Here is an 11,682-nt window from a genome sequence, read left to right on the forward strand (position 1 = left end):
CCGATCCCCCGCTGGCCAGCAGAAGCAGCAGCGGAGCCATGTGCCGCTCGGGATTGACCGGCTCAGGTAGGAGGAAAGTGCAGCTGAGCCCCCTGCTGCTCCAGCTGAGCTCATCCTGTCCCGAGCGGCACACGGCTACTCCTCTTCCCACACGCACCGCGTTGGCACTGTCAAGCTGACGCGGTGTGTATGGGAACCTTGTCCCTTCCCCAGACCTCCAGCAGCCATTAGGAAGCTGCTGAGGGGCTGGGGGAAGGAGAAGGGGTGGGAACGAAAGTAAACCTTATTTACCTTCGTTTCCCATCACAGCACCGCGGGCCACAGAAAATGGCTTGCCGGGCTGCATGGCGGCCTGCGGGCTGTATGTTGGACAAGCCTGAACTAGATCATCACTTTTTTCTTTTTTTACTTACGTATAGCTCCTGTTCTGTAATATCTGAGCACCTCATTATCTTAAGGTATCTATCTTGCCACAAACTCTGACCTAGGGAAGTACAATCAGCTTTTTTTAACGGGTGGGGAATTTAGACAGGCTCGCTAAAGGTCACCTAGGAAGTATATGGTGGATCAGTAAACTGGGCCCTGAGTCTCATAAATCCGAAGTTAATGTCTTAACTCATGGGTGTCCAACTTCTTAGTAAACCAGGTGCTGGTGCTAACCACCCCCAAGCTGTGCCACACCATGCCATGTGGGCATTCCTCCCTGCCACACTGTGTTGCATGAGTGGTGGAGGTGGGGACAGCTACTCTGATCTCTGGGTTTCCTGGGCTGCAACACACTGCCCCACTCCAGGGGTGAGGGTAGGAATCTGAACCTAGGCAAGGGAGAGGAAACCCGGAGACTTCAGCTGTTGGAGTAGTGGAGTGGCTCTTATGTGAGAGCTAAAGGGTGCAGTTTAACTCCTTGTGGGCTGCGCATGGCCTGTGGGCATGAGTTGGACAACATTGTCTTAACTATTTAACTACTTTCTCTCAAGAGTAAAAGAAAGTTTTCTTTACTCAATTACCATCTAATTGCTTGCCTGGCTTCCTTTCATAGCTTCCAGTGAGCTGTTGCCTCAACAAGGTGGAGGATGTATGGAATGCTTTGACCAAGGCAATTTTGAGATGAATAATCCTGGCTATCTGTGCCACTCTGTTTCTAATACAGTTAATTATTGGACTTGCCATTTGAACAAGAATGTTTTATTTTGTGGGAATGAACCATTTTGTGTTCTTTATTCTTGTCTCCTTGCTTGGAATGGCATTCCAGTTTTCACTAACCCAGCAGTGCTTTTTTCACATCTCCCCAGCTTCTTTTGAGGAGCTGTTTTTAGCAAATCTCAGCAGTATTGAAGTTTTCATTCTTTCTTACTCATGAACTCTTGGCCCCATTTGACAGTTAGATTAGCTCTGGAACAAGGACTCTGTGACTGCTGCTTTTCTTTGCAGAGCTGGATATACTATATAAATAATTATTTAAATTTCTCTAGATACTTATGTCCTAGAATCTTCCTGTCCCTGTTCAAACTAAGCTGCTCTACATCATCAGTTTTCCTTTTTTGACCAAAATAGCTCCTTTCAGCTTGAGCCTGTCATTTACAATTTGTGATAGCACCTAAAAGACGTCATAATGCGAGACTCCATTTTGCTAGGTTTTGTACAAATATAATGAATAAAACCTAATTTAAAAAAAAAATCTTTGCAAACTAAAAGACAAGATATAACACATGGATAACACAGATAAACAAGCTATGGAGACTTGGGGGATAAATGTAATAGGGTGTGATTTATCTGGCTTTATTACAACCCTTTCCAACCAATTGTTTATTTCCTTGGCTTTGTTATTCAGCATGACTGAGTACTACTGTTGATGCAGAGGTGAGAAAAATTGGTCTTTGGTGGTAGAATGATTCCACAAAGAGCTCTTTTGAAGACTCCTCAGAAATTTTAGGAGGTTGAAGGGGCAAATAGGACTTTTTTGCTTTCTATTTTTATTGTTTAAACAATATGAAAAGGACTAGATTGTGGGCAGAGGTATATATGTATTCCTGCATAATCGGATATCTGGAAGATCACAATAAAAAATAAAACCTGGAAACTAGGCTTGGAGGGGGGAAAACTCTCTGAAGTTTAGGCAGAGTGAGTATTATTTAATACATCAATACATTTTGAACTGGATTGATACCATTTTCATTAACTAGGCATGTCACTTCAGGATTTATGCATAATTTTCACCATCAACTCCTTTCCTGCCACCATGTTGTGTTGTAAACAGTCTATCCATAAGCATTGTAGTCTATCTAGGGCCTTATCTATAGGGATCTACTCAATCTGCGATTCTGCAATTTTTGTGGAAACTATGAAAAAAGGCAGTTTCTGCAATCACTGCAAAAACTTGGTGTTCCCTGCAATTTTGCGTGGAATCACCAGAAAAAAAAACTTACTAAAAATAAAATGATGGCTTCCAAGTGGGAGTCAACAGCTGCAGCGACCCAGCCACACAGCCTGCCAGGAGGTGGAAGCCACCGGCATGAAGGGAAGCAGCCAGGATGTTGGCTGCCCACTCCTCCTTCTACCACTGATTGGCCAAAAGGGCTTAATTTTGTGCAACCCTGCCCCTCTCCATCAATCAGCAGTGGGGGTCTGGGCTGCTTGAAAGGTAGCCCTCTCTGTCAAGCAGCGGCAGGGTGTGGCTTGCTGTGAGAAGACCACAAAAATGGTGCTAGGCTCTGTGATTGGTTCGCAGTTTTTACTTAGAGCGCTGTAAGTACATCTCAACTTCTCTATACTTTCCTGCTACCGCAGCCAGAATATTTGGACATCCATGTGCTTTTGGCAGTCCATATGATTACATTAATCAGCTGTGCCACCGCAGAGGTATCAGCTGCTGAAAGCACTGAGCATGGCAACAGACACTGCAATCTCTACATGTACCCTCTGGCTGCTTGGTAGCAGCAGAAACTTTACTCTGCTAACAAAATGGTTTATGCATGTTCTCAAACTTGATTCTTCCCTTCTCATTATAAGGTTGAAAAGTAATGTTCCTTTTTTGCAAATTTCTCAGGGTGTTCTGTATCTCCATTTACTGATTAAAACTGACAAAATTACATGTGGAAAAAACAAATACAGATTCACAGATAATGTACTAAAGATGGAGAACTGTTGAAAACGTGCTTGTTTCTTCAAATAAATGTTAGAGGACGTGGCTGTTGTCCTACAGAAAGTGGGCGCAGACACAGAGTAAAAATATCTTAATAGTTATGTTGCCAACTCTTACAGTTGAATATCACAGTATTTGTTTTCCCTAAAGCCCCAGTTGCTGCAGTTAAGTGAGAGCATTAGGATCTATACTTGTATTCATTATTGTTGCCCCCAATCCCACCTCTTGCCATGCATATGTATGTGGTATGGCAAGAAGCATGATTTTTGGGATTATGTATTAGATCCTGTCATGCCTTTTAGGCTGCATCCAGACAAACACGGCCATGCAGTTTGTGGCGCCACAGACATGTCTGTGGTGCCACATACTGCACATTCAGGTGTTCTCTGCACTGCAAAAAAACCCATGCAAAAAATGGGGTGGAGCACACACTAACCAAAACTGGAGTCTGGCCAGCTGGAGCCATATTCCAGCTGCCAGCCAGGCTCTGAGCGGCAGAATTGTCACTGCTGGAGGCCCAGGAGGCCCCCAGGACCCCAGGGAAGGCTGCAACCTCCCCTACCCCGACCCGGGGAACCTAGTGTGTCAGAGGTCCAGTGGCACAGGCATTTCCCAGAGACAAGTAGCAGTGCCACAAAGTGTGCCACTGCTAGTTGTCCCTGGGGAGCCAAATATCCACACTCATGTGGACGCGACCCTAGTGTCTGTTAGTGGCCTAATGCACACATCTTGCTTTTGCATTAGGGGCATGCGTGACGGGTGTGTGTGAAATTTTGTCACCTATTTTGGTGACTATATAGAGAACTTTTTCAAGAAAACTTCTACCATATTGTCTTTGTTGCCTCTTACTTTACATGTTGGTACAAGATACCCAGTTAGGTTTCTTTGTGAATCATAACTACAATTACCTGCTTTCTCTCTGTAATTTACTCAGCCAGTATTTTTTATTTTAATGAGTCTTTGTTTAGAATAGTTATACAGTCTAACATGTCTTTCAGTATCTGCCTAAGCTTTGCTTTTCATGTAAACAAACAACTGCTTTCCCTTAAACTGTACTGAAAGCACACTGTTGAGCTTTTTTGTTTGGTATTGCAGATGGTGGCATCGCCCAGATGTAGGCAAGAGCCTGTATTTAGCTCGTGGGACAGGAAGTCTCTACAAAATTCTGAATATAAAGAATGTTGGTGGTTTTGCTAACTTTCCTGCAAACTTATTTCAAGCTGAGGATACATTCTTCTTCTGAGAATGATTTAGTACCTTTGTGGCACTATCAAATCTATCTTTCTGATTAGTCTGCTGGAGAGTAGTGTATTCCTTGGAGAATATGGTCTCAATTCTATAAGTAGTGGCTCACAGTATTTACAGTTTGATCAAATTTTACTTAAAAATAACAAAATAAACCCTGGCATCTTTTTAGTTATAGAATCTGAAGAACTAAAAGTTGTGTTTCTTTTTAACTACAGCCTGTTATTTTAAAGGGAACATGTATTGTTGATAGAGATAGCAATAACATTATACTAACCACAGGAATAATTGAGGTGTATAGGCATTTCACAGAAAAAAAAGAGAAAAATAGTTTCAGCAGATGCATGCAAGAGACATCAGCACTGAAGAAGTTGATAAGGGAATAGAGTTTCCTCATATCTTCTAGGCTATAAAAGGTTGTCTTTGTAGTCAGGTTTGCTGTAGATGCCTCTTCTGGGACTGTTCATTTTCTCTAGAAAATGTTCCATGGTTTCATGAACTGCTTGTCAGTTGTTGGAGCTCAATGGATCATCTTGTATTGAATTACAAAAAGCAGTAACTGAAAAGGTTGAGTATTAGTGGTACTATATTAGGGCAAAAGTTGAAATTTCTAATTATACAGGGAAATTTTTTTTTAATTTTTCCTTTTATTCTGAACTGAAATAAAAGGTTGAGTCCCATTGAAACAAAGTTTCTTCAAAATTGTATCCTGAAATAGTAAAATATTTTACTTTGATCAGGGCTAATAAGCACTATACTTTCATTGCATAGTTTTAATAATGCAAGATGTAAAACAAAGTGCATTAATCTTATCTAAATGAAGTGCTTCATTATTTTTTCTTCAATCTCTTGATATCACTGAATCAGTTTCCCCTTGTTGAAAAATATTCTGTTAGAAAATTTTCAACCACTGTAATAAAAAACATTCCAAATTGCAAGATCAAATTCTTCTTAACCTTTTACCTTTTATACAAACTTTCATGAGTGCTTGAAAATAAAGGCTCTCTTCCTTGTACCTTCTTGTCTTGGTTAATCGTTGGGTTTTTTAAATATAAATTGACTTAATGTAGGTTTTGTTTGTTCTGTTGTTGGTGCACCATTAGCTTGGATCTTTAGAACACTAATTTAGAAACAGGAGTTCATAATTGTTGCTGCAGACAATATATGAGCCAAAACCCCTTACCTTAACAAATAGTGGTTACCTATCTTTAATTTATTTGATTTATTAATTTACTATTTAAAATAAATTAGAATCTTTAGGATATTTAACAACATAATGCATGTTTTATAACAGACCTGACATCACAATAAAAGGGAAGGGAAGAAACTGAGTTAAAGCAGGAAATTTCAAGTCAAGATTGAAACCTTAGATATTAAAGACGTGACAGCCTTATTTGCGTGTTTTCTGGATTTGTTTTCTTGTGATGCATGTTTCTAAAGAAAAAGAGACCTACTGTAAAAGCTTTGTAATTTTCCAGGGAATCATTTTATTTCATCTGGAGTCATTAAGGTTTCACAAGTAAATAGAATGATAGAGCAGTTTAAAGAAATGCATGCCTGAGAGAGTACATCAGCTTTTAGTCTCTAAAGGAAATACATTTTTATGCAGTTTAAAAACAAGTGTATACAGATTATGTTAAAACAAAGTAGTTTCCTGTGAGTCATTCAATTTTTCATTTATGGTTTCTGAAATGGGAAATGTTACTTTAAAAAAAAAAAAAAAGTCCAGCAATAAAACCTGAAGAATGCCTCAAAATCTCAGTTCTGCCTCCATTTAGGTGCAGGGTCTGTTTCCACCTACTAGGAACCTAATTGAAATTCTGTTCCACCCTATTCAAGTCTATTAATGCATCTAAATTTGTAACACACCATCATGCAGCCCCGGGGGTGGGGAGTTATTTGGGCTAGAGGGCCACTTAAGGAGTTTTGGTGAGCTGTTGAGGACCTGGGGGGAGATGCCAGTTGATCCTGTCTGGCTCACCAGCTGCTGCTGGGAGCCTGAAGAGGGAGGGCTGCATCCCGTGCTGTTCCACTCTGTCCTAGCCAGGGCTGGCTGAGATGTGCAGTGTGCAGGCTTCTCCCCCTTCCCCCCTGTGCAGCTTCCTGTCCTGGCATTGCAGCCACCAACAGCCAGGCCCACATGGGATGGGGTGTGATGCAGCATTTCAAGTAGCTGTTCTTCCCGCCCACTGCCATGAGCCACTGCTGCCAAACCACACCGGGAAAGTCAGGAGAGGCTGCCCCAGGCCAAGCCCCACCACATCAGGCACAGACTCACTTCCTAGCAGTGCCATGGCAGCAGTAGCTAGACATGGTGGGTAGGCAGGGCGGCTACTCATCTCCACATCACTCCTTGTCTTGTGTGGGCCCAGCAACCACAGTGCTAGGACTGCAAAGCACCAACAGGAGGCCGGATGGGAGAGGAATAGATCCAGGGTTGGAGAGCGCAGAGGAGTCTGCCTGGCCTGGCCCTAGCTGTGGCAGAACAGAGCGATGTGGGGCACAGCCTTTCCTCCTCAAGCTCCTGGTGGCAGCTGGCGGACTGGATAGGATCAGTTGGTGGGCCAGATACGGCCTGTGGGCCATATTTTGCCCACCCCTGATCTTACCCTTAAGATTGAGTCACAAAAAGAAGCAAGGAAGAAGCATCCATGTTTAATATTAACAGTTTTTCAGGGACTTGAACAGAATAGCATCAAATTGCACTTAGACCCCACGTCCAATAGGTGCCAAATAGGTGGAATAGAATTTAGTCCTTAGTGTATACTTAACTTTAAACATGTTGATTTCAATGGGACTGCCAGTGTTTAAAGCTGAGTATGGATATAAATGTATTGAGAGTTATTGCTACAATGAAATGATATTTTACCAAGAAAAGTATTTTAATAGTTCTCTTCAAGAAGTCTTTGATTTGTAGACCTCTGCAGTTAGGTTTCTTTTGCTCTAAAACCATGATACACTGAGCAGATAATTTCAATAGCCACTACTGTTAATAGTGAGGCAGGATGTCAGATCATGTGGGTTGAGAGTAAGAAAATTGTTTTAATCAGTATGGAATGTGTTAAATGTTATTTTATTCCCTGAAGTAAAAAAAAAATCAAAAAAAATCATACCTTCTGACAGAACCACCAATTTTATGGGAGGAATTTACTTTGCCATCAGTTGAATCAGTGCACTACCACTTATGAAGAAATTTTATCACCAGAAAAATACATGCTGGAATGTTTCTTAGCAGGAGGCCATTAAAGGGATTACCACTTTCTGACAGTAAACAAAATATTGTTTAATTCACAAGTTTTCCCATGCCTTGTTGATTTGGTCATATGAAAACTGCATCCAAGTTGAGATGTTTGTCTTCATGTAATGTAGATCTTCTCTAAGAAAAGGGAGAATTCATAAATATCCAGTGCTATTATCATTTAGTAACCAGAAGTCATAATGCAGAAGTATGGCAGTGGTCCAGTTTAAACAAGATATTATGCAAGAGACCTTGAAATGTCCATACTTGTCCACCCTCCTTTCCTTCCTCCTAGGTTTCAGGTTCAGCTGAGGGTTTTCAGTAGATACCTTTCTAGACAATGAAATCCAAGTCTACCAAAATCCATTTTCAAGATGTGCGAAATAGTGAATTAATCATGGAAGCTCTTAAGTTAGTGAAAAGAAAACTATAATCTTCAACTCTACATACCTGCTGAGGTATAAATTTGAAATTGAATATGACAGGAACAGTTTTATAGACAATTTTTAAGGTCCTTTTTTTTAAGGTCTTTTAAGGTTTTTTTTATGAATCCTTGACCTCTCGTAGTTAAGCTGAATTCTCTACTACTCCTCCCACAGCCTCCTTTAATTGTATCAGATTCAGATCTTCATTCTTGCCTTCAAAGCTAAGCATGATCTTGCTCCCTTTATCTCTCCTCTCATTTCTTTGAACTACTTTTCACCATGTCTGTTGTCTTGCGGCTAACTCTATCTTTTCCTAGGCTGGTTTTTCACTATCCATCATGTAGCCCTACCTAGTTTTATTATATCACACCCCATTCTATCCCTTTAAAAAAAAATACTGTTTTGTATTATGTGCTGTCTTTTCTCTTGCCTCACAAAGTATAGTCTAAGATAAGGACTTTGCCCTTCTTGAGACTTTGTGTAAATGTATTTATTATGTGTAATCATTGTGTAAACAAGTTTTTATGTAAGGGCTCAAAATCTGTGGAAACATACATGGTCCAAGTTGAGGAGAGCATACAAGCTAAGAAAGAAAGTGCCAATATTTTGTTGGATGCTTATTGCAAAAATGTTTTCTTTGTGTGAACTTATCATGTATACTGTGCCAACTAGAACAATAGTACTTGTCAAAGAGATACCAAAATATTATTGATTGGAAATTACCTTTTAAATTGCAAATTACTTCAGAAATAAAATTTTGCTGTAATATATGTGTGTGTGTGTGTATGTATGTATATGTGTATATGTATATATATGGTAATTTTGGACTATATACATGTAGTCCAAAATTACCATCCCAGATAGTAGGTATTTATTATTTCTAGGCTAGTTCAAGATTACAAGAATATTTTTTTTAAATGTACCTAGCACTGAGTTGTAACTTTAAACTATTCTTATTTGTGGGCCAGTTTCAGGAAGAGAATAAAAATGATACATCTGATTTTTCTTGCAGGCTTTGCTGTCAAAAGATGCCTCATTTCTATATAATGCACAGCTGCCTTGCATGGTACCAGCCTCTACCTGGAGCAGTTATGAGCAGAGTATGAAATCCAGAATACTAAAACATATGCCAGAACTGGACTCTTCTTTCCATCCTGTCTTATCATTCCCCTCAGGTGAGAGATGTCTAATTTCTTATGTCTAACAGCTCTTTGTCGCATTTTAAAAATTACTACATTTGTTACGTCTAGCTTTTAAAACATTTTAAAGCGTTGTCTATGAAATAACTTCTTCCAAGAAATTTCTTGCTTATGATTTGGCAAAGACACCCTGACAAATATACTCAGCCTAATTTAAAGGGACATTCATTTTTAAAAATTCATCCTGCTCTTTAAAGTCTTACTTTCTGTAGTTAAAAGTAGCAATTAAGAGGAGTATAATCAAGGGATGAGAGGAAGCTATTTCACTTTTCAGTCCATTTACTGTGTGCATTTGACAGCATTTTGTGTTACATAATTAGTCAAGCCTCCTTGTTTAATTTAGTTTATTATGCAGTAACAGGCATACATTTTTAAAAACTCATTAAAACATGATTTTTAAAGCGAAATCGTAATACTTGAAACTAACTTCAACTACGTATTAATAGATGGTATTCTGTTAAAATAGATATGAAATACTGGTAAATCAGCATTAAAGGGCATAGATGTGCAGCTTTTGAAACATTTAAAAGTTAAATAGGCTTGGAAGCATTTAAAAAATGAATCAGGTTAGCTGAGGGGCATGTGCAGTCCCTGTAGTGCCCCCTGGCTGGAACATTTTAAAACTGTTCTCCAGAGCAAAAAGAGCTCTCTAGGCAGGGGTCGCTATAGGGGGTGGAGGATCTCTCTGGAGGAGTAAGGGGGACTTGCTGGCTCCCCCACCACTAGGTTTCCAACTCGCAATTCCCAGTTCCCTCTAACTCTTCACTGTGCCTCTCACCAGAGTGGAGAAATAGAGGGGACTGAGCCTAAAGAGCCTGGCACCAGCAGTGGGCCCTTGAGTGCTACGGCCTCGGGGACCAAGGTATGGAAATAGAACCAAGCTGTCCGTTAGCCTACTGGACTGTCCACCCTGCTCTTCCACCTTCTTCCAGGGATGGGGAGCATGGAGCACTGTGGGATTCTGGATGACATTTTGGTCCTCTGCCCCCATGCACACATAACAGGAATTGAAATGCTTTAGAATAGTACCTCATTTCGAAAGGTACTATTTTGGATCACTTCAGCTGCTTTATGAACATTTCAAAAGGCATGCATGTTTAAACAGCGGGCCCTTTGAAACATTTCATAGGCATTTGAAAGATTTCAGTTGTTACTTGTGTCCACACCCTAAGGTTGGTGGTTTAAAAAAAATCAGGAAAAATAAGACATGGTATTCTCAGACAGTGACTTTATCTGAGTTGTATTGGATGGAATACATGTGTGTATGTGTGTGTTATATGTGTCTCTATGTGTGTGCAAATATATGCACATTCACACATACACTGCAGTGCAACCAAGATATGTATATATGTGAGAGAGAGACTGGGCTGAAGCAGCTTTTTTCACTTCCCTCTGTCCCTGGGGGTGTTGTTCATACCTGGTATTGAATTTTGTCTGAGAGATTTCTGCCCTTCGGAAACCTGCTACCAGGTGGTAACTGACCCATGTAGGAATCCCATCAATACTGAGGGCTTTCTCAGGATAGGATAAGCCTGAACTTAAGGCTGTTTTAGTAGTTGCACCTCCTTAAAACTGTCTTGGATTCGTTAACCAAACCCACTTTTTGCCAGATGTGTTAGGCTCACTCTCTTTTAAGATTTCTTGGCATTTTAATTTTCCTTACTCTTATCCTGAGGCTCAAAAAGACTCTTAAAGAGAAGGTGATAACAACTTAGAATGTTTTGAAATTCTCTGTTGAAATCCTCCTGCTAGCCCTTACTGTGCTCCTGATCTCTAGATTTGATGCTTCTATTTCTACACCACCTGCCTGAAGGAACAGCAACAAGAATGTCCAAACAAACAAGTGGGGGGTTAAAAATCAAACACAAAATAATTGTTTTCAGTAGAAAAAGAAAGGGGAAAAAATCAACTCTGAAAGAAGTTATAAAATAAGTTATTTAATGGAATAGAGGGTAAGACTTTTATTTAAAATATCTCTTCATACTGAAAAAGAGGAAGATAGCTTTTGTCTGTGTTCTTCCTGGCTTCTTTTATCCCTGCTTTTGCTTCTAAAGGTAAAATAAGGTCTCCTTAGGTCTCTTACAAGTAATAAATATCTTGCAGTCAGACAAGTTCACCAAAATACTATTGCTTTTGGACAGGTCACAGTCACCACCATTACAAAGCCTTGCGCTATAGACTTTCCATAGAACCAGAGATATTTGCCAAGCATGTCAGTGGTTGCAGCAAACCTCAGGCCAAATGACATTTCTGTGTCTAGGAATCTGGCCAGTTCAGGCGTGTGTGTAAGAAGCCTTGGAGGAGTCTCTAAAACAGATGTGTGCTGTTCCTCTTTTAGCTAGCGGATAATCTGGAAAAAAAATTCCAACCTTTTTAATTAAAGGATGGGGGATTATAATAAAGACTCTGAAATATGCATCTGATTCTCCCTTT

General features: G+C 40.1%; 1 protein-coding gene across 2 annotated transcripts in view; it reads left to right on the forward strand.

Annotated features, from left to right (window-relative positions):
- The window catches only part of KANSL1L (KAT8 regulatory NSL complex subunit 1 like), an 85,211-nt gene that overhangs the window by 49,457 nt on the left and 24,072 nt on the right, over window positions 1-11,682 (forward strand). For both annotated transcript variants that reach the window (XM_025202491.1, XM_014519296.2), the window contains one exon: window positions 9,063-9,225. In XM_025202491.1, the coding sequence (XP_025058276.1) occupies window positions 9,063-9,225 (163 nt within the window). The remainder of the gene's footprint in view (window positions 1-9,062; window positions 9,226-11,682) is intronic.

Source organism: Alligator sinensis, unplaced genomic scaffold, assembly GCF_000455745.1.
Source record: "Alligator sinensis unplaced genomic scaffold, ASM45574v1 scaffold730_1, whole genome shotgun sequence".
In the NCBI taxonomy this organism is placed as follows: Eukaryota; Metazoa; Chordata; order Crocodylia; family Alligatoridae; genus Alligator; species Alligator sinensis.